At 22.2% G+C, this 24,025-nt stretch overlaps 3 protein-coding genes and 1 non-coding gene across 5 annotated transcripts in view; 1 reads left to right on the top strand and 3 right to left on the bottom strand.

Annotated features, from left to right (window-relative positions):
* Nucleotides 1–122: 122 nt before the first annotated feature.
* Nucleotides 123–6,026, bottom strand: LOC127281167 (zinc finger protein 271-like). The gene is made up of 12 exons (XM_051304734.1): nt 5,758–6,026; nt 4,492–4,876; nt 4,228–4,337; nt 3,950–4,074; nt 3,558–3,863; nt 3,018–3,483; nt 2,585–2,922; nt 2,130–2,476; nt 1,954–2,027; nt 1,405–1,636; nt 902–1,074; nt 123–558 (listed from the first exon to the last, which is right to left on the bottom strand). The coding sequence occupies exons 1-12, from the start codon at nt 5,896–5,898 to the stop codon at nt 289–291; spliced, it is 2,967 nt and encodes a 988-aa protein (XP_051160691.1). The 5' UTR covers nt 5,899–6,026; the 3' UTR covers nt 123–288.
* A 36-nt stretch (nt 6,027–6,062) lies between these two features.
* Nucleotides 6,063–24,025, top strand: part of LOC127281174 (NADH dehydrogenase (ubiquinone) complex I, assembly factor 6) — a 48,466-nt gene continuing 30,503 nt past the window's right edge. The window contains exons 1-5 of one of the 2 annotated variants that reach the window (XR_007842933.1): nt 6,063–6,353; nt 7,069–7,291; nt 7,388–7,783; nt 8,101–8,326; nt 23,531–23,572. Coding sequence is in view for 1 of the 2 variants with exons in the window: in XM_051304760.1 (XP_051160717.1) it covers nt 6,232–6,353; nt 7,069–7,291; nt 7,388–7,783; nt 8,101–8,289 (930 nt within the window). In the remaining variant the exon portion in view is untranslated. Of the gene's footprint in view, nt 6,354–7,068; nt 7,292–7,387; nt 7,784–8,100; nt 9,283–23,530; nt 23,573–24,025 lie in introns of those variants that run through there. The other variant, XM_051304760.1, reaches the window with a different exon arrangement.
* The window catches only part of LOC127281166 (neurexin-1), a 358,116-nt gene continuing 347,113 nt past the window's right edge, over nt 13,023–24,025 (bottom strand). Inside the window, exons 23-26 of the mRNA XM_051304733.1 lie at nt 23,749–23,866; nt 19,857–20,033; nt 17,667–17,826; nt 13,023–16,305 (exon numbers count right to left, since the gene is read on the bottom strand). Of these exons, the coding sequence (XP_051160690.1) occupies nt 15,852–16,305; nt 17,667–17,826; nt 19,857–20,033; nt 23,749–23,866 (909 nt within the window). The 3' untranslated portion in view covers nt 13,023–15,851. The remainder of the gene's footprint in view (nt 16,306–17,666; nt 17,827–19,856; nt 20,034–23,748; nt 23,867–24,025) is intronic.
* On the bottom strand, nt 22,857–22,947 carry LOC127281433 (U6atac minor spliceosomal RNA). Its single transcript, XR_007843013.1, has one exon. It is a non-coding gene; the product is annotated as a U6atac minor spliceosomal RNA (small nuclear RNA).

The raw sequence follows: 24,025 nt of genomic DNA, 5'->3' as shown, positions 1-24,025 counted from the left end.
TAATTTATTTAAAAAAAATTTCTATTTAAAATACCTATTTCAAAAAATGTCAATTTTTTTTTAAATATTAATTATTAATATCGGAAATTATATTAGAAAATGTAAATAAGAAAATTTTATAATTTCTTAAAAAGAATTCTAAACAAATTGTATATTTTTTAAAGGAAAAAAAAAAGTATTTTACATTCATAATTATAATATAAATATTAATAAACGTAATACATATTATGCTACCATTTTTTTTTTCTTGAATAAATTAAATAACATCGTTTTTTTTTCTTTTTTTTTTTAAACTTTAGATGAATTTTTCTCGATTGTCTTGTCTGAATTTCGTGAATTAGACGATGTTTTTTTATTTTTAACTATAATTGTTGGATTTGAATTTACTTCCTGATTAACATTAACACCTAGCTGAGCAAAAAAATGTTGTGGTCCAATTCCCGAATGTACTTTAACAATTTGTCCATCGCTCATTTGACTAATTATTTGACCCTCGGATAATAATTGTCGTGCATCTTGTAATGAGAGGGGAATTAAATTTCCTTCGTCGTCTGTTATCTGTAAAAAAAAATATATTTTTTCTTTCCTTTAATACTTGTTTTTTTTCCAAATTACAATATTAGAAATTATAAATAATATAAGTTTATAATTTTCAATTGAAAGAATATTTTTTTTTTTTTGTTTTACAAAGAATACAAATTCAATTACTTTTGAATAATTATTTTCCATTTAATTATTAACAGTTCCAATTATTTTTTTTTTTTTAATAAATTGAAAAATATACGGGCAGAGATTAAAAATGAATTTTGATTTTAATTTTTTAATTTTAAATTATGAAAATGTGAAAAATTTAAAATATTAATTTTTAGAAGAATTTTTGATTATTTTTGAAAAATTATACCTGAACTTGTAAATCAGATTCCGCAATGTCTTCATCAATTTTTTCCTCTAAATCTGACTTTTGAAGTAGAGCTTCTTCATTCACAATTTCATCATTTTGTATATGAATTGCACGCAATGTTTGACCACCAACTGTCGATAATTCTCCTTTAAGTTCCACCATTCCAGAATCGACTGAAAACATTTTTTTTTTTCTTTCGATAATTAAGACAAAAACATTTATGTATTTAAAAAATATATATATTTACATTTATTTTATTATTCTATTCAGTTTTCTTTATAAAATTATAATTTCAATAATTCACATTAATTTTGCTTCTTAATATTTTTTTTTCAAATTAAAAAAATTCTATGAATTTTAATATAAAAATGAAATTTAAATTTTCATGTTTTTAGTTTTAATTTAATTTAACTTAAAAAAAAATTTTGTTTTAAATGATTTAAATATTTTGTTTTTGTTTTTCCATTTTTTGGAAACAAAACAAAAAAAATGTATATATTTACCAATGTGTAACATTCTCGATTGTGGAGCAATATTTGGTTCTTGATAGGAGACATAAAAAATTTGTGGCACCTCTTCACCGGATAAATTATCCGATGTGATAACTTCAGCGATACGTCCTTGAATTGAATTATCATTAACTTCCTGGGGATTTGGTAAAATTTCCCAAACTTCGCCAATAGCCGTACCATCTGATATTTCATTTCCTTCAACTTTATTATTTTCCTTATGAACCTAACGGGGGAAAAATTTTAATAATTTTTTTTTTTCCCCATAATAATAAATAAATAAAATTTTAAAAATTTTCAATAAATCAAATAATAGTGTAAACATAATAATAGTAATAATAAAAAAATTATAGTAATAATAATAGTATCTAATAATAATAATAATAATAAATAATAAAAAATTAAAAATGAAACATAGAATAAAATAAACTTAAATAAATAAAAAAAAAAGGATTTCTTTGTAATTCTTATTTTAACAAAAAATTTCCATCGTTAAGAAATATTTTTGAGAAATTTTTTTTTTTTTTTTATAAATTTAATTACTTTTTTGTGTTTGGTGAGATTTGAACAGTCGGCGAAAGCCTTTCCGCATATTTCACAAGAATATGGTTTCTCTCCTAGAAAAAAAATAGAAGAAAATTAAATTATTATTTAAATTACAAAAGTAAATAAAAAAAAATTTTTTATTAGAAATATATATTTTTTTTTTTTGAATTTACCAGTGTGTAGACGAAGATGTTTTTTTAATGCCCATTGCTCAGTGAATGCACGATTACAATCTGCACATTGAAATGGACGTTCACCTTTGTGTCGACGTACATGACATTTCCATGTGTCTTTATGTAAAAAGCTTTTTTCACAAAATTCACATTTCCATGGACGATCGCCAGTATGTCGTTTCACGTGTAATTTAAATTGTGACGATGTCGTAAATTTACGACCACAATAATCACAACAATATGGCTTTTCACCTGTATGAATGCGCATGTGTTCTTGTAAATTTCCATTTTGTGAAAAACTCTTTTTACAAACATCACATGTATATGGTTTATCACCTGAATGCCATCTGCGAAAAAAAAAACAACGAATTTTTAATTTACAAATTTTGAATTTTCCCAAATGAAATTTTTTATTTAAAATTCAAATGAGGTGAAAAAAAAAAATAGAGATTCACCTGTGATGTAGAGTGAGACTTGTTTTGTGCGCAAATTGTTGTCCGCAAATATCGCAAAAATATTTTTTCTCACCAGTATGAGTTGATTGATGATTGAGAAGATTTGCCTTTGTTTTGAAACTTGCATTACAATGTTTACAAAGATATGGACGTTCCTCAGAATGTACAAGTTGATGTCTTTGCAATAATTGTTTATGCTTAAAACTTTTTCCACATTTATTGCATACAAATCGTCTTCCATTATTATGCTCCGCCTCGCGATGATATAAAATTGAACTTGGATGATTTAATACCTTACCACAAATATCACAAGGAAATCCTTTTTCATTTTTACCATTCTAAATATAAAACAGAAAAAGATTTTTTTTTTTCAAACATATTTTTGCAATTTTTTTTTTTTTAATTTTCAATTAAATTATTTTAATTATTTTACCGATGATTGTTTTTCGTTTTGATCATTTTGATCAGTTTTTAAATTTGTTTCTCGATCTTCACCCTCATCGACATGGGAACATTGTGAACATGTGACATCACGTTTTTCTACCTCCTCCTCCTTCTCCTCCTCTACTTGTGATGATGACGATTTTTCCATTGGAATTTCATTTAATGAAATTTCTTTCGTTGGCAATTCTTCTTCATTTGTTAATAATTCATTATTATCGATATTTATTTTATTAGAAGAATTAATTTCTAATCGATTTTCCTCTTCTTTAGATGTAACAATACTTGATGAATCATTACTTGTTACAATATCCGCTGGTTTAATTACTTCATTGACAATTTCAAGAACCTCGCGTCCAACATGCGACGTTGTCTTTTGATGTAAACGAAAATTATCCTCATTTGAAAATTGTCGTTCACATTCCAAGCATTTGTATTTTATATTCTTGTGCAAAGATCTGTAAAATTGTAAATAATTATGAATTTGTTGTTTCCTTTTTGGAAAAAAATTTCAATTTTTTTCTATTCTTACTTGTGTGTTGCATATTTGTTAATATTTTGAAATCCTTTTCCACAAATATTGCAATAGTATTTATTTTTTTTACGCTTTGGTCGTCCTCGTCCACGATTTCGATTAATAACAACTAATTCACCTAAATCTTTACCCTCCTCTGTTTCTAAATGGCCAATTATTTCATTGCCATCGGGCGTTGTTATTGCTTTGAATTCATCAAATTCATCGAAATAATCATCTTCTTGATCAAAATCACCTTCGTCAAAAACGCCTTCTTCTTTGAATATTCGATCAAGTTCCTTGCCCTGAACTGCTTCTTTGAATCTAAAATTGGAAAAAACAAACAATTTTTTTTTTATAAATATTTAAAAAAAAAAAATTTGTAAATTTTTTTATTTTATTAAATTGACCTTTCGGGAATTTTTCTTTTACGTCGACGTCTTCCACTACCATCGTCCTCTTCTTCCATATCCTCATCTTGTTTTTCCTCTTCACCTTGACTCATCTCTTCTGGAATTTCTCCCAAATTTTCTGTCTGTAAAAAAGAAAAATTGATTTTACAAAACTGTTTTTTTTTTTCTTTCATTTATAATGAAAATAACAAAATTTTATTTTCAATATAAAAAATAATTATCCGTTTCTTTTTTTTGGAAAATAAATTTTTTTTTCTTTTGTATATTATAAGAACCTTGATCTCAATTTTTGGCGGTCGTCCTCGTTTTCTTCTTGGCTTCTCCAATCCTTCCATTTGAAGTCGCACCTCATGATCGGATGCGTACATTGAACCATCGGGCATAACTAAAATTATTTTTAAAAATTTATTATTATTTTTTTTTTTTTTAAACATAAATTTATTAAATTAATAAACTTGAAATTAAATAAATTTTCAAATCGATAAATTTTATTAAATAATAAAATTGATTTTTAATAATAATAATAATCAAATTTGTACTGTTAATGTAGATTTGTTGATTAAGATCATTATTAGCATTATTATCATCATCATTATCATCTTCATTTTCATTATCATCTTTATTCTCTTCTTGAATTTCAATCGTTGGAATAACGACACTTTTAATAATTTCATTATCGATATTTTCCGAATTTTCCATTATTTCCGATTGTTGAATTTCTTTAGTTGCAATTAATTCAATATCATCACGCCTTGAACGTTCCAATTCACGTTTTGCCTTTCGTTCATGTTCAATTTGTTGTTTCCAAAGTTCGCGAATTTTTTTCTGTCCCTCCGCGACTAAATCGAAAAATTGAATTGTCGATTCCAATTGTATATTGCAACCGGGACAAATTGTTTGCGGCAATTTGCCATCATTTTGAATCTAAAATTAATTAATTAATTAATTAATTATTATTATGTTATATATATATATATTAATAATAATATATTTTTTATTTATTAATTGATTAATAAATTGTTTTTGTTTATTATATTAATTATCAATTTAATAATTATTTATAAATATTAATTTATTATTTTGTTCATCAAAAGAATATTAGGTAAAATTAAAAAAAAAATCAATTCTTTTAAATAAAAATGAAGAAAAAAAACTAGAAATTGTAATTAAATTGTAAATTACATTTTTTTTTTTATGAAATTTCATTCACATTTTTAATTTTTTTTTTCTTTAATAAAAAAAGAAATTAAATTTTTTTCGAATACAAAAATATTTTCAACATTACAAAATCAATAATAATAAAACAATTGACATTTTTATGATTATTTTATCGTAAAATTTATTTTTATTGTTCTCATGTTCTATATATATATAAAAATTTTTTAAAACAATTGTAATTTCAATAATAAAACATATTTTACACAATATCAGGGAAATAAATAAAAATTTTCAAATATAATTTTTTTTGACACTTGTAGTATGATAATTGAAAAAAAAAATTGATAAAAATAGAAAAAAAAATGATTTTTAAAAAATTTTTAATCATAAAAAGTGAGGTTATGTATTTCGAAAATACGCGTCTCATTAATAAAAAAAAAAATTCAATAGAATTGTTGTAATAAAAAAACTTTTATTGTTTAATTAAAATCTGAATTGTTAAAATTTTTTTGATTATGATGATTATATATGGGTACAACGAAAATCAAATTCAAATCATTGAAAATAGGAAGTCAAGTACAAGTCTGATATTTTTATAAGAAAAAGAAAATGAAAACACATATATATATATATAGATGCTCGTATACCTTTAGTGGTAAATAACGATTAACCATTGTACTTATATCCGGTTTCTCCAAATCTTCAGTAAATAGTGATTCTCCATTTTCACTATTTGTTGCACATAATCGACAAATTGTCGAATTATATAAATAAATTTGTTCCTCCATATCGTTATATATATATTTTTTTTTTATGAAAAAATTTGGAGGTTATGAAAGGCAACAAAAAAAAGATGCCGCTTTAATATATCGATTGTGTTCCCATATCGATTTTAATCGATATAATTTGAAAATTAACCCGCCATTTTTTTTTTTATTTATAAATAATAATACTTTTTTGTGTGTGTTAATTAAAAAAAAAAAAAAGAGTTACTATTGGTAATAATAAAAAAAATTCTCTTTTGTTATTTATTTTTTCCGATTCATTAAAAGGGTTAAAAATAGAAATTTAAAATAGCAAAAATTTTTCGATAGCAGACGATTATTTTCTATTCTGTGCGAATGTCGTGTTATTTGTTGATGTGTAAAAGTTTACAGTGTTTAAATAAAAACGTGCAAAAATGCAGTCGTTTAATGTCAACAATAAAACAATCGCCAAGCGAATATTGTTTGAATTTAGTCAGGTAAGTGTAAATCGGTATTTTGTTAATACAAATTTATTTTCATTATCCTTATTAATCGCGCGTTCTAACACAAAGTGAGGTTATGTTTTTTGAAAATTTATTCCGAATGCGAGCACGAAAAATGAATAAATAAGTTTTTAAAAAAAACATAAAATAACACAAATATATTAATTTATATATTTATTTTTTATATACGATTTTCATATATAATTGTTTCTTTTTTTTTTTTTGTTTCTCTAAATCGTGTAACCTAACCTTACTTTCAATTTGAATATAAAATTTTATTTTCCATTTTATTTAAAAATTATTCTTATAAATTTTTCCAAAAAATATTATTTTTATTTCTATATTAAAAAAAATGTATTTAATTCAAATAATCGATTTTCTAAATTATTAATATTATTTGGTTCAAGTAAATATAAATTTTTTTTAGATATTTAAATATTAAAAAAGAATATTATTAATTTTTAGATAATAAATTTAATTTTTAAATAATAAAATTAATTTTTAGATAATAAATTTAATTTTTGGATAATAAAATTAATTTTTAGATAATAAATTGAATTTTTAGATAATAAAATTAATTTTTAGTTAATAAATTGAATTTAAATTATAAATTAAAAAATTTTTTCGTAATATTATTAATAAATTAAAAAAAAATTTTTTTTCGTAATATTATTAATAAATTAATAAAAAAAAAATATTTTCTCCACAGAAAACACGATTACGAAGGTTTTCTCTGCAATTTACTTTTGAAAAATGATATAAGATCAACTGCATTTGCAATTCGTGCTTTTAATGTAGAAATAGCAACAGTCGAGGATCAAGTGCAAGATAAAAGAAATGGATTAATGAGACTGAAATTTTGGGACGATACAATAAATAATATTTACAATAATTTACCGCCAAAAACACCCACAGCTTTGGAATTACATAGAGTAAGTTTCAAAAAAAAAATCGATAATTAAAAAAAGAAATAAAAAAAAAACTAATTTAGAAAATTTAATTTTTCTTTTTCTTTGCAAAATTTACAGATTTTACAGCGACACAAACTTTCGAAACATTATTTTAAACGTCTCATTGATGCAAGATATTCAAAATTAGAAAATCCACGTTTCACTGATTTGTCAGCAATTGAGAAATATGCGGAAAATGCATTTTCATCAATTTTTTATTTATTACTCGAAGCATATGAGACAAAAGATTTAAATGTTGATCATTTTGCAAGTCATTTAGGTAAAGCCTGTGGAATTATCACATTAATACGTGCAATTCCTTATTATGCACAAAAAAATGATGTCACATTGCCAATTGATTTAATAGAAAAATATAAAGTTTCTGTGAAAACAATATTTCGCGGTGAATCCAGTCAGGAATTAAAAGAAGTACTTTTTCAAATGTCATCGTGTGCAAATACACATTTGCAAAAGGTTAATTTCATGAATTGTTTAATTAATTAACTAATTATTATTTTGATTAAATTTTTTTCTTTTATTATTTTACAAAGAATTTTTTTTTTTTTATTTAAAAATTTTTATTTTACTAATTATTACAAAATAATGGAAAAAAATTAAAATTTATTAACGAAATTGCAAAAAAAAAGTTATTGAAATAAATAAATAAAAATCCAAATGAATTAGAAAATTTTTTTTTATATTAAAATTTTGAAATTATATTTTTATAAAATTATTTCATTTACTTATTGTAATTATATTGGAAAAAAATTATTATTATTTTTTTTTTTCAGGCTCGATCCTTGAAGGATAAAGTTCCAAAGGCGAATAATACAATTTTCCTGCCTTATGTGATAGTGGAAGATTATTTGGAAAAATTAAGACAATTTGATTTTGATATTTTTCATCAAAAATTGCAGAGAAAAGAAAATTTACTTCCGGCAAAATTGTATTGGCGGAAAATGATAAATAAATTATGTTAATTTAACAAAAAAATTGTCCCCTAAAACACAATATCGCGTAAGTAAATTGCAAACCTTTTTTTTAATTTAATTTTTTTACGAATTTACAGAATTTTCAATAATTTTATTTTGAAATTTCTATTATCAAAAAAAAAAAAAAAAAAAAAAAAACTAAAAAAAAAACTGATAAAGTAAATTAAAGAGAATAAATTATTTTCTATTTTTGAAATAAATTTTTCTCGATAATTTTATTTTATTTTAATTTTCTCTCTGAGAACAAATTCTTAGGAATTCCAAAAAAATATATAGAAGACATTTTTTAAATTGTACGATTTTATTTTTATTTATTTTTTAATAGAAAAAAGAAAAAATTAAAATATGTGAATTGGGAAATAAAAAAATCGAATATTGACATTTTTTTGAATGATTTTATTCGCATAATTTAGTTATGGCAATTAATTCTATTTTTTTTTTTATTTACATTTGATCGGATTTTTTTTTTTTTTTGGAGTTAAAGGGAGAGGGCAGTTTTTTTTTGTCATTGCAATGCGACTAATTACACGCACTACCAATTTTTTTTTTTTTTTTTTTTTTTTTTTACGGGTGCAGAGGCGTGGAAAAATGTCTAATATAATTATTTCCAATCGAACACTTTTAAAATATACTCTCACAAATTATATAATGGATGATAATAATAAATAATTACAATAATTATAAAATAAAAAAAAAAAATTTCTAAAATTCGCTTATATTTTAAAGATATACAAAAAAAATCAACAGTATTTATATATTTATATTTATATATATATATTTATAGAGTAGGCTGATGCTTTCAACAATGATATCACGCTCACAACTCTTTTGGTCTCTAAAGAAAGGTTTTTTTTTTTAATTTTTTTTTTTTTTATTTAATATTTAACGGGGAAGCTTCGAGTCGATGTATAAAAAATCTAAATGCATCATTCGCTAAATTACCATTACGCATTCATTTTTTTTTTTTTTTTTTTTTTTAAATCTCATACTGTTCGTTATTTTCATTAATATTTTTAGAGAAAAAAAATTTTCATGAAAATAACAAGCGTATTTAATCTGAGCTGTTTTTTTTTCTTTTTTTTTTTTTTAAATTCACGCTAACATCATTATCTCCGATTTCGAATATAATCTATCTATAGTGCATTCATATATGTATTTATATATAAGTAACTGTACAATGTAAAATATAATTCCATCTAGCTAGCGACTCCAAATACGACTGAGTCCAATTTTTTTTTCTTTTTTTTTATATGTAAATTGCATTCTCGCACTTTTTTTTTTCTTTCACCAATTTTTTTTTTTAATGTTTTTTTCGAACTATATTTGCAAAAGTTGTCGAGAATCCCATTTTTTTTTTGAGACATTTATATCAGTTTTTTAATTGATTAAGTTTATGTATAGGAGTAACATTTTTTTTTTTTTTTTTTTTCAATCGTAGATAAGTTAAATAGTATAAACATTAGTCTCAGTACATTGAAGGATATGCAGATAGAGATAATATACGTAGTCGAGAATATTCAGAAAAGTATGGTTAAAAAATTTCCTTTATTTTATTTTTTAAAGGAAAAAAAGAAAAATAATTTTTTTTTTTGCACAAATTTCATTTGATTTTAATAAATTTTTAATTATCAAATTTTTTTATTTAATGAATTTTACAATTTTTATTTCGCTATTTTATTTGTTTTATTAAGTTAAATTTTTGTCAATTTAACAGAATTTCTGTTTATTTTTTTTTTCATTAGGCCGAATTTTTATTTATAATAAATTAAAAATTTCTATATTTACAGAATATTCTAAAAATATTCTATATTTAACAGAAATTCTGTGTAAAAGAATTATTTTATAAAGCTGAAATTTTTGTTTAATATTTTCATTTAACAAAATTTTTATATTTAATTAATTTTATATAATAAAATATAAAATTTTTTTTTTAATTATTATTTATTTAATTTGTTTAATATTTTATTCAAGCGGAGAATAATAAATAATTAATGTCTATTTTTACCGAGTAATTAATATAAATAATAATAATTACAAGCAATTAAAATTATAGAATTAAAATAATTTAATTTTTTAATTAAAATAATGATTTTTATTAATTAGGTAATTAATTATTTTTTTATCATTTTTTTTATAATAATAGAAAATTGTTTGGCCTTGATCGAATTTACAATTTAGTTAGAATTAATTAAGATAATGAAATTAGAATTTGTTAATCGTTTTTAAAAATTTATAATTTCAAAATTTCGCGCATAATTTCAAATAAGAATAGGCCTTAAGGTAATGCGCGCGCATTTCCAGTGATCAGTTCTGATTTCCCGCCATGTTTCCCGCCTATTCGCTTCTGAGAGCTTTTGAGAGTTTCTTCCAATCTGAGCTTCTCTCATTTATTATCTGAGTTTTTTTTTCCCATTTTAGTAATCATTCTTTATTTGTTTTATTAAATATACTTTTCAATTAACGTCAGTGATGAAATATCAAGAAAATTAATGAGAAGACTGAGATTCTTTCGCAAGAAAAGATGAATAATTTTCTTCAAATATTGAGGTTATGTTGGTATATATATATATATATATCAACCGGCGTTTTCAAGTTTTTTTACACACAACTTTTTTCTCAATTCTGTAGATTGCGAAATTAAAATAAGGTAAAGAATTTTTTAATTTACAATTTTATTATTGGGATATTTTTTTAATTATTTGTTTTCTCGTGTCATCGAAAAAAAGTCAAAAAAAAATTTTCATAAAGAAAAAATTTGGTTTTTTTTTTCTTTCTCTCTACTTTTTATATTTCTCTTTTTCTAAATATAAATTTTTGTTTTTCCTTTATTTTCTCGTATTCGCTTTTTAGTTATAATAAAAATTCAGAAAAATATACAAATTTTATTTTCAATAATCAAAAAGTTATTTTTCTTGATATTTTAATTTTTCTGGATTTTTATTTATGAACTTTATGAATTTTTTCGATAATGAAATTTATTTAACTTTTAGTTTAAAATGTTATTAAATTAATTATTTGTTAATAATATTATTAAATTAATTATTTAGTAATAATTTACAAATAATTTTCCCTTTCTGAGTAATTCTCGACTGCGTTTGAACTTAGCAAATTTTTTTTTTTTTTTTTTTTTTTTTTTTTTATAATAATTGTCGACATTAATTTTTTTTACAACCTACCCGTTTTTTTTCTGATACGTTCGTGTCGCTATTCCCCCTTGGGAAAAAAAAAATCTCGATACAGTCGCTTTTTTTATTTCGTTCTTGGTATTTTTTTTTTATTAATAAGTTCTTTTATAGTTCAAATAATTTTGGGCGATAGAATTAATTAATTATTTAGTTTGAACACTGGAGAAATTGTGCATAAGAGGAAAATCGATCGGTGCTTCGATTAATCGGACAAAACTTTGGATAGCAAAAATTGATTTTTGTTTTTTTTTGTTTTTTTTTTTAATGGTCCTCCCTCGGAACCAAATATATTGGAAATAGTGAATAAAGCTCTAAATAGTTAGACCAGAGTTCTAAACTTTTTTTTTTTTTTTTATTTTAATAATAGAATTTTATTTTTCTATTCAAATTGTTTAAAATAATTATTGGAAAAAAAATTATTTATTATTTTTAAAAAATTGATTTTTTAATTAAAAGTAATTATTTTAAATTATTTTTTTATTCTACAAAATAATATTATTATTAATTTTTATTAATAATTAATTAATTATTATTAATTAATAATAATATTTAAAATAATTATTTTTAAAAAAATTATTAATTTTTTAAAATAATAATTATTTTGGAACTAAAACTTAAATTTTCATTTTAATAGAATTAATTATTTAATTATTAGAAAAAAATTATTAATTGTTTTAAAAAAATGACTTTTTAATTAAAAGTAATTATTTTAAATAATTATTTATTCTAAAAAATAATATTATTAATTTTATTAATAATTAATTAACTATTATTTATAATAATTAATTAACTATTATTTATAATAATAATAATATTTAAAATAATTATTTAAAAAAAAATTATTAATTTTTTTGTAATAATAATTATTTTAAAAGAACAAAAATTTAAATTTTCGTTTTAATTCCTTAAATAGTGGGAAGAAAATCTACATAAAAAAAAAATTTTCAAATTTTGAGCATTCACTGTTCCATTTATTATTTTTAAATATTTCATTTAAATGAAAGCAAAAATGTTTTTTGAAATTCAATTTCATATTAATATAATTTAAATAAATATCTACAATAGATAATATTTATTATTATAAATAAATATATAATAATAATAAATTATAACAATATTTGTTTTTTAATTTCCACTAATTTAATATTATTTTATTGTTATAATATTATTATTATAATTCCAGATGATAATTTAGAACTCTAGTAAAAAACTTTCAAATGCGTAATCCAGCTTGTATTTTTAAATAGAATAATAATAACAATAATAATAATAATAATCCGATCCAGGAAGAAACAAGCAGCACGGGAAAAAATCACTTTCGAAAATGAAGCGTAATTAATATTATATTTATATATATATATATATATATGTATATTACTATATATATAGATATATAAGGACGTGTTTACAAAAAAGTCTGGATATGAAAACGCAATATCGTTATTTTTTTTCCCGTGCTTATTTTAATATTTTTATCATTTTTTTTTTAATTATTTAAAAAATTTGAGAATATATTTATATATAATATATAGCGAGTGTCGAGTCTCCCTGGAAGAAAGCGTGTTCCAAAAAGCGAACTTTTTTTTTTTTTTCGTCATACTTAAATTATGAAATTACATTCACACACGAAATTTTCGATTATTAACCATTCACTGTACAATATAGGGCATTTTTTTCCCCTTCATTTTTTCGTAGACTTTCATTCGATGAAGGTGAGATTTTTTTTTTTTTTTTTTATATATTCCAAAGCCGAGAAAAATATGAACTTAAAAAATGTTTTTCTTTTTAAATTTACAAATTGATTCAATTTTTTATTCGTTAAATATAGAAATAAAAATTGCAATTTCTTTTTAATATAAATAAAAATCGAAATTAAATTAAATTCGAAATTAAAATTTTATCTCTCTTATTCATGTATTTGAAAAACAATGGAGAGATGAGAAAATTTATCGCAATAAATGCAACTGTTTTTGCAGTTCAGAAAAGACAAAAATTATATTTTTACCTCTCTTCTTATATTCATGTATTGAACAACAAGGGAGAGATAAGAATTTATCGCAATAAATGCAACGGTTTTTGCAGTTCAGAAAAGACAAAAATAGAAAATTTTTTACAAAAATATCGAAATTGTGAATGAAAATGAAATTGCAAAAACGAAATTAAAAAAAAGAGAGACAAAATGTAAAAATGCATTTTTTTTTAGAAAAAAATATTTTAGAAAATTGAATTTTTTTTTTTGTAAAATACAGAAAATGAAAAAATATTTTAGAAAATTGAATTTTTTTTTGTAAAATTAAAAAAAGAAACTTCAAAAAAAATTGGATAAATTTTTGATGCTTGTTGATAATGTTAGAAAAGTTTTTGAGTCATCAAAAATACGACTTAGAGTAAAAGATATGTTCATTTTTTGTCAGATTGGTTCAAAAAATTGGGAAATCGTTACGGTTTTCCTGATATTTTCAAAGTTTTTTTTTTTTTTTTTTTTTTTCTTACTTCTTTAGAGACAATTATGTCTTTTTTTTATCAGTCGTGAATAGATATGATGAATTTTTTTTTATTAAAAAAAAAAATTATTATTTTTTTTTTTTTTTGATAAATATAATTGTATCTTTAGTTTTTTTTACCCTTTTTTTCATAATCTACGGCTTTGTATGAAACGCGTGCATCGGCATTCGTGCGCTGAAGTGTGTCTCGCGTTGTACATAAACACTCTATACATACTTTTTTTTTTTTTTGTTGTTTTTTGTTTTTATTAACAGTTCTTAATTCGTATTGGCAATACTGCATTCGCACCCTGTGTGTATATATATATATATTTATATGTAAGCATATTTTGCATGCTACGTTTTACATATTTAGTTATTTTGTCGGGTGCCATTTTTTTTTCATAACTTATATATATACTTATAATCAACTTTTAAAAGTAAACTTGGATATTTATAAGAGATATTTATACAGAGAATAATTTTTATTCTCAACTGTCGAACCGTTTTTGTTAGTTTTTTTTCATTTCTTTTTTTTTTTTTGTTTGCTTCACACACTGCGTACGTGGAATTTTAATAAAATTTTTTTTTTTAACTTCATAAACAATTTACATGTATAACACAATTTATAAATAGTTTTATATTTTTTTTTTATACAACAATAATTGAATAATCTACAGTTAATTGACCGACACACTCGTTTTTATTCCTTATTTATATTTGTATATATATATATATATATATATATATATATTTTTAATTTTTTTATATGGGAACTTGTTTTTAGGAATCTTTTTGTTTATTATATATTTTTTTCTCTTATATTTTTTCTTTTTGAAAAATGCAAAAGAAATTAAAACAAAAAATTGTTCCTTTAAATTGATTTAAAAGAATTTTGTAATTGATACAAATTTTTCAAAATTAAAACAATTGTTTTTTAAAAGAAAAACAAGACATTTTTTTTCAAAAATTCTAGAAACTATAGCAATTTTCTATGTGCAAAATAATTTTCTTTCAATTTAAAGGATTCTTTTTTTTCAGAATTTTCTTTTCATTAATATATCGAACAAGTTTTATTCTTTTAATTAAATAAACTTTTTGTATATTAAATGAAAAATTTAAAAAATATATATATGTTTTAAATTTTGTACTATTTTTTATCTTTAAAAAATTTTGTCCTCTTTATCAAAAAGTTTTAGTGAAGAATCAAGAATCGCTTTCAAAAAAAAATTCCCCGTTTTTTTGGACATTATTAAAATATCTAATTCGTAATAATTCAATCAATTTCTTTTGGTTCTAAATTCATATTTTACATTTGAAATATTTAAAAGCAGAAAAAGGAATAAAAATTATTTATTAAATCTTTTTTCGAATTCAATTTTAAGATAAATTTTTTATAAATTATATTTTCTTTCGATGAATTTTATATATATATATATATATATATATATATATAAATTTGTGGTATTTATTTTGAGATATATATGAAATACTGGAAATTGACCCGCATAAAAAAAGTGGATATGACAATTTTTTATTTTTAGACAATTAATTTGTTCGATTAAAGACGAAAATAAAATTCTCTTTTTTTCAATAAAATTCGAGTGTGTCCGGTAACTTTCTTTTGGATTTAGTTCTAGAAAAACGAAAGGTCCTACTTTATTTTCTCTAGGAGCAAACGTTTTTTATTTTTATATCCTCATACGCTGTTTTTCAGAATATTTTTGTGTTTTTTTTTTTATTCCTATTTTGTCATTTCTTCTCTATCAGTTTTTTTTTTGTTTTGTTGAACAGTCAGTCTTGGTTTGCTTTCTCTCGTTTCTTGATCTTCTTTTTTATAGTTGAGAGAAAAATTTCTTTTTCAACACTCACAATTTACATTTTACACATACCACTCTTTAATGTCTTTAACTTCACGTTTTTTGCCATTTCTATTGACATTGGCACCATTTTTCAAGGCACCATTGTACGGTTGATTTGTACCGGCAGCGCCAAGTAGAGCGGCATTTGGATCCTGACAGAATGTTTTGTTCTCGTCGACTTTATAATTTGCTTCGGGTCGACTTTTAAATTTGAGAATTATCAATATTATTAGAACAATTGCTATCAGTGCACCGGCAATAATGCCAATAATTAATGCCGCATTTTCTGCCGTTTCAGATGTTATCCTCTTGTTATTGTTGTTGGTCACCTTGGGACGTAATGTGAAGGGTTTAAATTCTGTGTCGCCGACACCTGGGGGAATTGGCGTGTGACGTTCCGTCATCTCGGTGGTCGTTGACGTTGTTACAGTACTCGTCACTGGTGACGTTCGTTGACGTTGCGTTGTCACAGTACTGAAAAATGAGGAGAAAAAAATTAGTACAAAAAAAGTGCATATAAGGTTTTCATTGCAGTTCACAAAAGACAAGAATTAAAAATTTTATCTCTCTTATTCATTTATTGAAAAACAATATGGAGAGATGAGAATTTATCGCAATAAATGCAACTGTTTTTGCAGTTCAGAAAAGACAAAAATTATATTTTTACCTCTCTTCTTATATTCATGTATTGAACAATAACAAGGGAGAGATAAGAATTTATCGCAATAAATGCAACTGTTTTTGCAGTTCAGAAAAGACAAAAATTATATATTTTTACCTCTACTTTCACTAAGAGGTAAATGAGAATACAATGCAAGTTTTTTATTGCAATTCAAAAAAGACAAAAATTTTCGTTTCTTTCATCATTATAAGAGTGTTTTAAATTTTCTACTGATAATATTTTTTTAATATCTAATTGAAATTTCTTTTTGGAAAGATAATACAAAAAACGATTATAAATATTTTATGTTTTGAATAATTAAATTTGTCTCTTCTAGATAAAAATTGGATTATTTTTTATTCAAAAAAAAAAGTGGTAATTAAATTTTCGGTTCGATTTTTTAAAAATAAAAATTCCTTTAAGATCACTAAAAATTTTATATTTTAATCTATTTTTATATTCATTTTCAAAATTATTTTACAGGAAAAAAAAATTGGAAAATAATAACGTTTTGCAAAAAATTTATTTAAGATGAATAATAAATATGTTTCAACAATATTTTAAAATATATTTAAAAAATGTTTTAGTTACTAATAAAACTCGGTTTTGCATTTTCTATAAATTAAAATGTTCAAAAATATATGAAATTTTTATTATTTTTTTGTAATTTTATATAATAAGGCTAAGAAATTTCTTTATAGGACATACTTTCTTAGTGTCTTTTAGTATACCTCGCACAATTCCTCTTAAAATAACTATATAATGAATTTCCAATAATTCCGCAAAATTGCATTATAAAACAAAATGAAATATATCTCGAAACATATTCACAATATTCGAAAATTAGATTCTAAAACAAATTTTATTTTTTTTTCAAAGAAAACACAATTTTACTTACAAATATTATAATTAGAAAATTTAATTCACTCTTTCAATTTTCATCGATAAGGAAGAGGCGATTTTCTCACTAAAGGTGAAGTGGTGAATGTATTTTTTTTGTTTGTTCATAATATATAACATATGGAGAAAAATAGTAAAATTGAAAAATCAATTCAATGGAAATAAATTTGTTCCATATACTTTTGCGCATATTGAGAACGCACAGTTTTATATTATATATATAATGTTTGTGTAGATGACAATGTGACTTTAATTGTTTCTTATTTTCTCTCACCTGGTTTGAGTTGTCTCTGTACCGGTAGTTGAGACATTGTACTGGGCCGAAACAACTGTCACAATTCCTCGTGGCGATGTTGAACCTGTCGATGTTGTCAGGGTGCTTATGTGGCTCGTTGCAACTTCTCTTTGTGTTGTAAACGTCACCGAGCTCGAATCTGTGACAAGAGATCAGTGCGCGTGTTGAATTACTCAGTAAATTGTTAAAAGGAGGGTGACCCGGCTGGTAAAATACGCGTGCGTAACCAGGACCGTATCATCACAATATTCCTCTTTTTTGATTCAACCCCTCATTTTTTTTTTATTTATTTTTCTTTGAGAGAGATAGAATTTTTTTTTTCAATATAGTCTCTCTTCCCTTGAACTTGAATTAAAAAAACATAACAGAATACAAATTTGAATTTAAAATAATATGAAAAAAAGGGTTTTTGGAAAACTGTAAAAGACAAATAATTCATTCACAAAAATATAAAATAATATAAAAAAAAAATGGTTTTTGGAAAACTAGAAAAGACAAATTCATTTACAAAAATATATGGGGAAAAAATTTATATAAAGGGACCTTATAGAAGCAAACGGATTATAGGTTATATTTACGATAGATTTACTTTGATTAAAAGTCTCATTTTTTTCTGCGAAAATCAGTTTTTATTGATTATTTTAAATTTAATGAATACTTAAACGTCATTAGTTCGATTCTATTTGTATGTATTTTTATTTAAAAATTTCAAAACATAACCTATAATTTTTTGATTTAAGATACCTTTCTTCGCAACTAATTACTCAAAATTTTCTATTAAAACTATATTAAAATATGAGAAAAATTTAATTTTTAAATTTAGGATTTAAATGGGGGGTTTTAAAAAAAATTGTATATCGATTTTCCTATTGATATTTTTTTGCATTCGTTTCAAAAATAAAAAATACAATCCTGTGGGAGTAAATCAAGAAATACAATTATTCTTTGAAAAGAGGGAAAATAATGGAAGGAATGAATTCGTATAATGAAACTTGGGCGCTGATTGGAAGAGGCCATTAACCCTCGGGTTTGGACTCCGTGAGAGATTTGATAACAGGTTTGAATATCGACAAAACTGTCAGCGAACGCGGTTGAATAGGACCAAAAGAAGTCGTAAAACCTTCTCTCTCTTTCTCTCCTTTTTCGTATATATATATATAGTAAAATAGAATAGTAAAATATACCGATATATAATAAAAAAAAAAAAAAACATTTTGTTATCGCGATTTTTTTTCGCATGTAAAATGAAGGAACTATAGGTATAGGCTAAATTAGAAAACCTCGTGACCTCTCAGAAAACGTTCCTGGTCGATATCCATATACACTAGTATACCTTTCTTGGGATATTGATTACTATACACGTGGTTTCAAATATTCACACCGACGACTATACAATAGTCTACTTTTAATTCTTTTTATTTTCTACATATATAATTATCTCGAGTTAAATGTAAAAAAAAAACAAGTTGAACCATTTAAAATTAACTTATATATATGTTAGAAAAAAGAAAAATTATTTTTTTTCTATATAAAAAATTTTTTCGATTAAATCACAAATGGAGGACAAATTGGAGGGTGATAATTTAATATAAAGAATGCCACATGTGGGTGCGCCTTAATGTACAAATAATGACAAACGTTTAAAAACAATTTTTCGAGAAAACAGCTGTTAAAGATATATATAAACAAGTCGATAGAGATGAGTTTGCGCGTAGCTATTATATATGTTATGGGGTTTTCAGGGTCTATTATACGATTATTATTTTGTATACTAATTAAAGGGGATAGTAGATTTAAAAAATGTCTTCTTTTTTAAAATTCGTTAGATTCGCTTAAAACTCTATATTGTGAAAAGAAAATTTATTTGAATATAATCGGTTACTTGACTATTATCAAATAAATATATATATTTACTTGAACCAAATAATTTTTATTTATTAAATAAACTAATTGGACCAATAATTTCTGTATTTAAAACAAGTAGCATTTAATTGACTCAAAAATTATTTGGTTCAAGTAAATATTTATTTAATAATAGTCAAGTAACCGATTATTTAAAATAAATAATTTTTTTCTCCTATAAAGAGTTTAAGTTTAGATTTTTTAAATTTTAGGGGTTTTTTTATAATTTCTGTTGGTTTTTTTTTTTAAAATTGTTTTTCAACCCACCAGTAGCAGATGTGACGAAAACTTCTTGCGTGGTACCAGGATCTCCTGATCCCTCTTCGCAATCCTCCTCATCGTCGCATGAAGGTCGAATTTGTATATTATCCTTATTGACGTACTTTGGTTTAAATACTGTTGGTGACCTCGTTGGCGCAACATAAACTGGCGTTATCAGATCATCTATAATAATAATTTATAATATAATTTCTTTTATTATTAAATTAAAATTTAAATTAAAATTAAAAAAAAAAAAGAATCAATACAATTATTATAAAATCAGTGCATCTCTGAGAAAATCAATTTGTAAATATATTGACTTTATATTATATTTAAAGAAAAAGTACAAAATTTATTTTAAAACAACTGCGCGAGAATTTTAATTAATTTATAAATATTTACTTTATTTATCGTATACTAACTCTTCTCTCATTCGGTTTTGAAATAATTATTATTGATTACATAATTAAATTTTTAATTTGTGAATTAAAATTTAAATAATAATAATTATTCTTATTAGTATTTTTATTATTACTCTTTTTATTCTTATTATTATTTATTTTTTATAAACAAAATTGTTTTTAATTTCTGTTTTATTAAATAATAATTTATTAATAAAGAATATACATTAAAATTTTTTTTTAAATCAATTTTATTTAGAAAATAGTAGTAATTGACGTTACCGGCAAAGTGACATCTATTAGCAACTAGTTAAACTGATAAAGAAGAAATCTTTTTTTTGTTCTTTTAGGTTTTTGATATAAAAATTTAATTATTTTAAATAATTTTTTTTCGGAGTATATACATATATATATATATTAGATAAATTTTATTATTTTTTTTTTATATTTATATATATTACTATCATTTTGTAATAATTTTAATATTAATATAATAGTATATGAAAGGGATGAAAATTTGTGCTCATTTTTTGAGATTTCTTCTTTTGATGTCGATATTAAAATTGAGTTTTTAGTCAGTTGGAGAAGATTTTACATTGAGCGAGTATCAAGTTAAAGGAGGTCGATGAACGTGAAGAGAAAGGACGAGAGAGCCGTTTATGTATATAATGTGTATATGTATATATATGTATATGTCTCGGGAAGTTTATCACGGGCAGTAGGGGAGATTCTAAATATGCAAATGAATTGAAGATACAACCGGGCAAGCATGAAGATGAAAAGGTGGCATGCGTGCGACGATACTTGCGACTATACGACCTTCAAACGAATCCTCAGGTGTATTTTCAGTTAGGGTCTCATATATATATATATATATTTACTCTCTAAATTTGAATTCAAAATTTTTAATAATTTAAATTAGTGACTCACTTTTTGTTTTTGAATTAGTTAAATTTTACTAATTGGGGTTTTTTTTTACTAATTAGTATAGTATTAATTTGTTTTTACTATTAATTAGTTAAATTTTACTAATTCAAAAGCAAAAAGTGAGTCACTAATTCAAATTAGTTAAAATTTTTATAATACAGATTTAAAGAGTATATAAAAATTGATACAAATCGCGTTGTTATTTTTTATATTTTCAATTGGGTCAAGTATTTTCAATATTGTTCTTTTTATAATCAAAAACCCTCCTCGCTCAACAACAATATATAAACTTCGATTTTATATATAGGAATTACGTATATATATATATATATACATCGTTCAATCATTGTTTCATTGTCTTTTTATGTATACACATATCCATTTGAGACGATTATTTGCAAAAATTGCAGTTTTTTTGTTCACTTCACTGATATTTTTCAATTATTTTTATTTATTCATTTTTTTTACTGGTATATATATAGGGATTTTGTTATTTTGTTTGATATTTCTTAAAAAAAAAATAACAAGATATATTAATTTTGTAAAAATATTTTAATTATATGTGTATAGTGTATATACGCACTGTTAGAAAAAATTGTAAATTTACAACACTTTCATACCAGAAAATGATTGAAAATTTCAAAAATTTTTATATGAAATAATTTCAAACACAAATGTTTGAAATAGTGTTGTAAATCTACAATATTTTAATACAAAAATGTTTGAATAATTGACAATTTTTTTTATGAAATAATTTTCAAACACAAATGTTTGAATGTATATTTGTAAATTTTTACAACACTTTCATATACAGAAAGTGATTGAAAATTTCAAAAATTTGTATATATGAAATATTTTTTAATATTTATATGTTTGAAATTTTTGCAAATTTACAACACTTTAATACAGAAAATGTTTGAAAAATTCAAAAATTTGTTTATAAAATAATTTCAAATACAGTTGTTTGAAAGTTTTGTAATTCTTTAATACATTGTCATGCAAATGTGTTTGAAAATTTCAAACAATTTGTATCTAATATGTCATATATACAAATATTAGAAAGTATTATAAAACTACAACATTTTAATACATAAAATTATCTTAAAGTTTTAAGTATTTATAATGAAATTTGTAAATTATATACTCTCTAAATCTGAATCAGTTGAAATTTTACTAATTCAATCAGTATATATATACTTTTCATTTTAACTAAAGTTTCAGTTATTTGCTTTTTGCACTGAAAAAAATTTATTTAATTCAAATAATCGGTTACTTACTATTATCAAATAAATATTTATTTGAAATAATTATATTTTATTTGAACTATATATAAATAAAATGTATTTGAACCAATAATTTCTGTATTTGAAACATATACCATATCTTAAAAAATAATTATTTGATACAAATAAATATATTTATTTGATAACAGTCAAGTAATAATCGATATTATTTGAATTAAATTTTTTTTTTTTAGTGTGCGCGTTATAATCGCTTTTTATATTAATAATTACACTGAATAAAGGTTTTAAATTTGAAACTAATTTTAAGAAATTGAATTAAAAATTTTTTATAACCCTAATATGCTATTTTATAATTTAATTGTAATATTAAAATATCGTTTTTTTTATTCATTCAAAAGTAGTAATTTTTATTTTTTATATTATATATAAAAAAAAAAAAAATGTTGGAAAGTTTGTGCCCTTTCCATTATTTGTGTTCCATCCTTGTCTAGGGGAGTGCTAAACGTCTCTCCTTTCATACTACACAAATGCATTGTACGCTCCGTGTCCTTATATATGAATCGAGGGGCACTATTCACAACTTGTGAGAAATGACATTTCATCTAATAATTCAAAAGCAAATTAATTAAATTAAATGAAAAAAAGTGGAAAATCTTTTATTTTTTCATAGGTCCATTGTAAAATGAATTTTATTGAAAAATATCAACGGGATAATTTTTCAATTTTTATATATATATATATATATATATATATTGAAACAGGGCCGTACGAACTTTTATGAGCGCCCCTCGAAGTAAATGTTATTTTTTTACTTTTATTACTTTTATTATATATTATTATATTTATTATTATTATTATTATTATTATTATTATTATAAAAAAAATATTTTTTTAATTTGTTATAATTTATAAAATTTATAATATTATAGCAATATTATTATTTTTTTTAAATTAAATTTTAAAATTAAATCTGTAACGTTTTTTATTCCAAAATATTCATTAACCCGCGAATTTATTTTTATTCGTTTTATTTTTTAATTATGTTTTATAATTAATTTTATATTGAAAAAAATTTATTTATAAAAATTTTATTTTTTTTTTGTTTCAGATTGTATATGCCATGATATGCTCTGATGTTTTTCTTCAAAATGTAAGTCAAAAATATTATATATTTTAATAATTTTGCATGCTGCAAATTTATGGTTGTATAATTATATATATATATATATTTTGTATTTATCTGGGAAATAGTGAATTATTTTAAATTGATTTTTGTCGATAATGTGCGTCGAGAGAATTTCTTTTTTTTTTTTTTTTTTAACATACCAGCGCCATTGTCGACAATAGGTGTACATTCCTCGTCCTCGTCATCTCCGGAACAGCCACTTCCGGCACCGGAGAAAATTAGATCGTCCATAACACCTGGGGATCCAGAAGCGGGTGTCTGGAAAATTATTTTTTCTTTTAATTAACTATTTTTCATTTAATTATCGAATTTCGTAAGAAATATTATCGTGTCGAAAGAAAAGAATATAGGATTCAAAAATTGGAAATTAAAATTTTTTTTTTTTTAATTAAATTATTAAATTATAATTTAATTGAA

The sequence above is a fragment of the Leptopilina boulardi genome, unplaced genomic scaffold, assembly GCF_019393585.1.
Source record: "Leptopilina boulardi isolate dan_hultmark-lab unplaced genomic scaffold, ZJU_Lbou_2.1 LbouV2_266, whole genome shotgun sequence".
NCBI lineage: Eukaryota > Metazoa > Arthropoda > Insecta > Hymenoptera > Figitidae > Leptopilina > Leptopilina boulardi.
This window is presented reverse-complemented; position numbering and strand designations above follow the sequence as displayed.

Excerpts from the sequence above, each read along its gene's own strand:
- LOC127281167 (XM_051304734.1), bottom strand. The coding sequence starts at position 5,898 with ATGGAGGAACAAATTTATTTATATAATTCGACAATTTGTCGATTATGT. Across the intron at positions 4,075-4,227 it reads CGCCAAAAATTGAGATCAAG|ACAGAAAATTTGGGAGAAAT; the intron begins GTTCTTATAATA and ends TCTTTTTTACAG. Across the intron at positions 559-901 it reads AATCTGATTTACAAGTTCAG|ATAACAGACGACGAAGGAAA; the intron begins GTATAATTTTTC and ends TTTTTTTTACAG.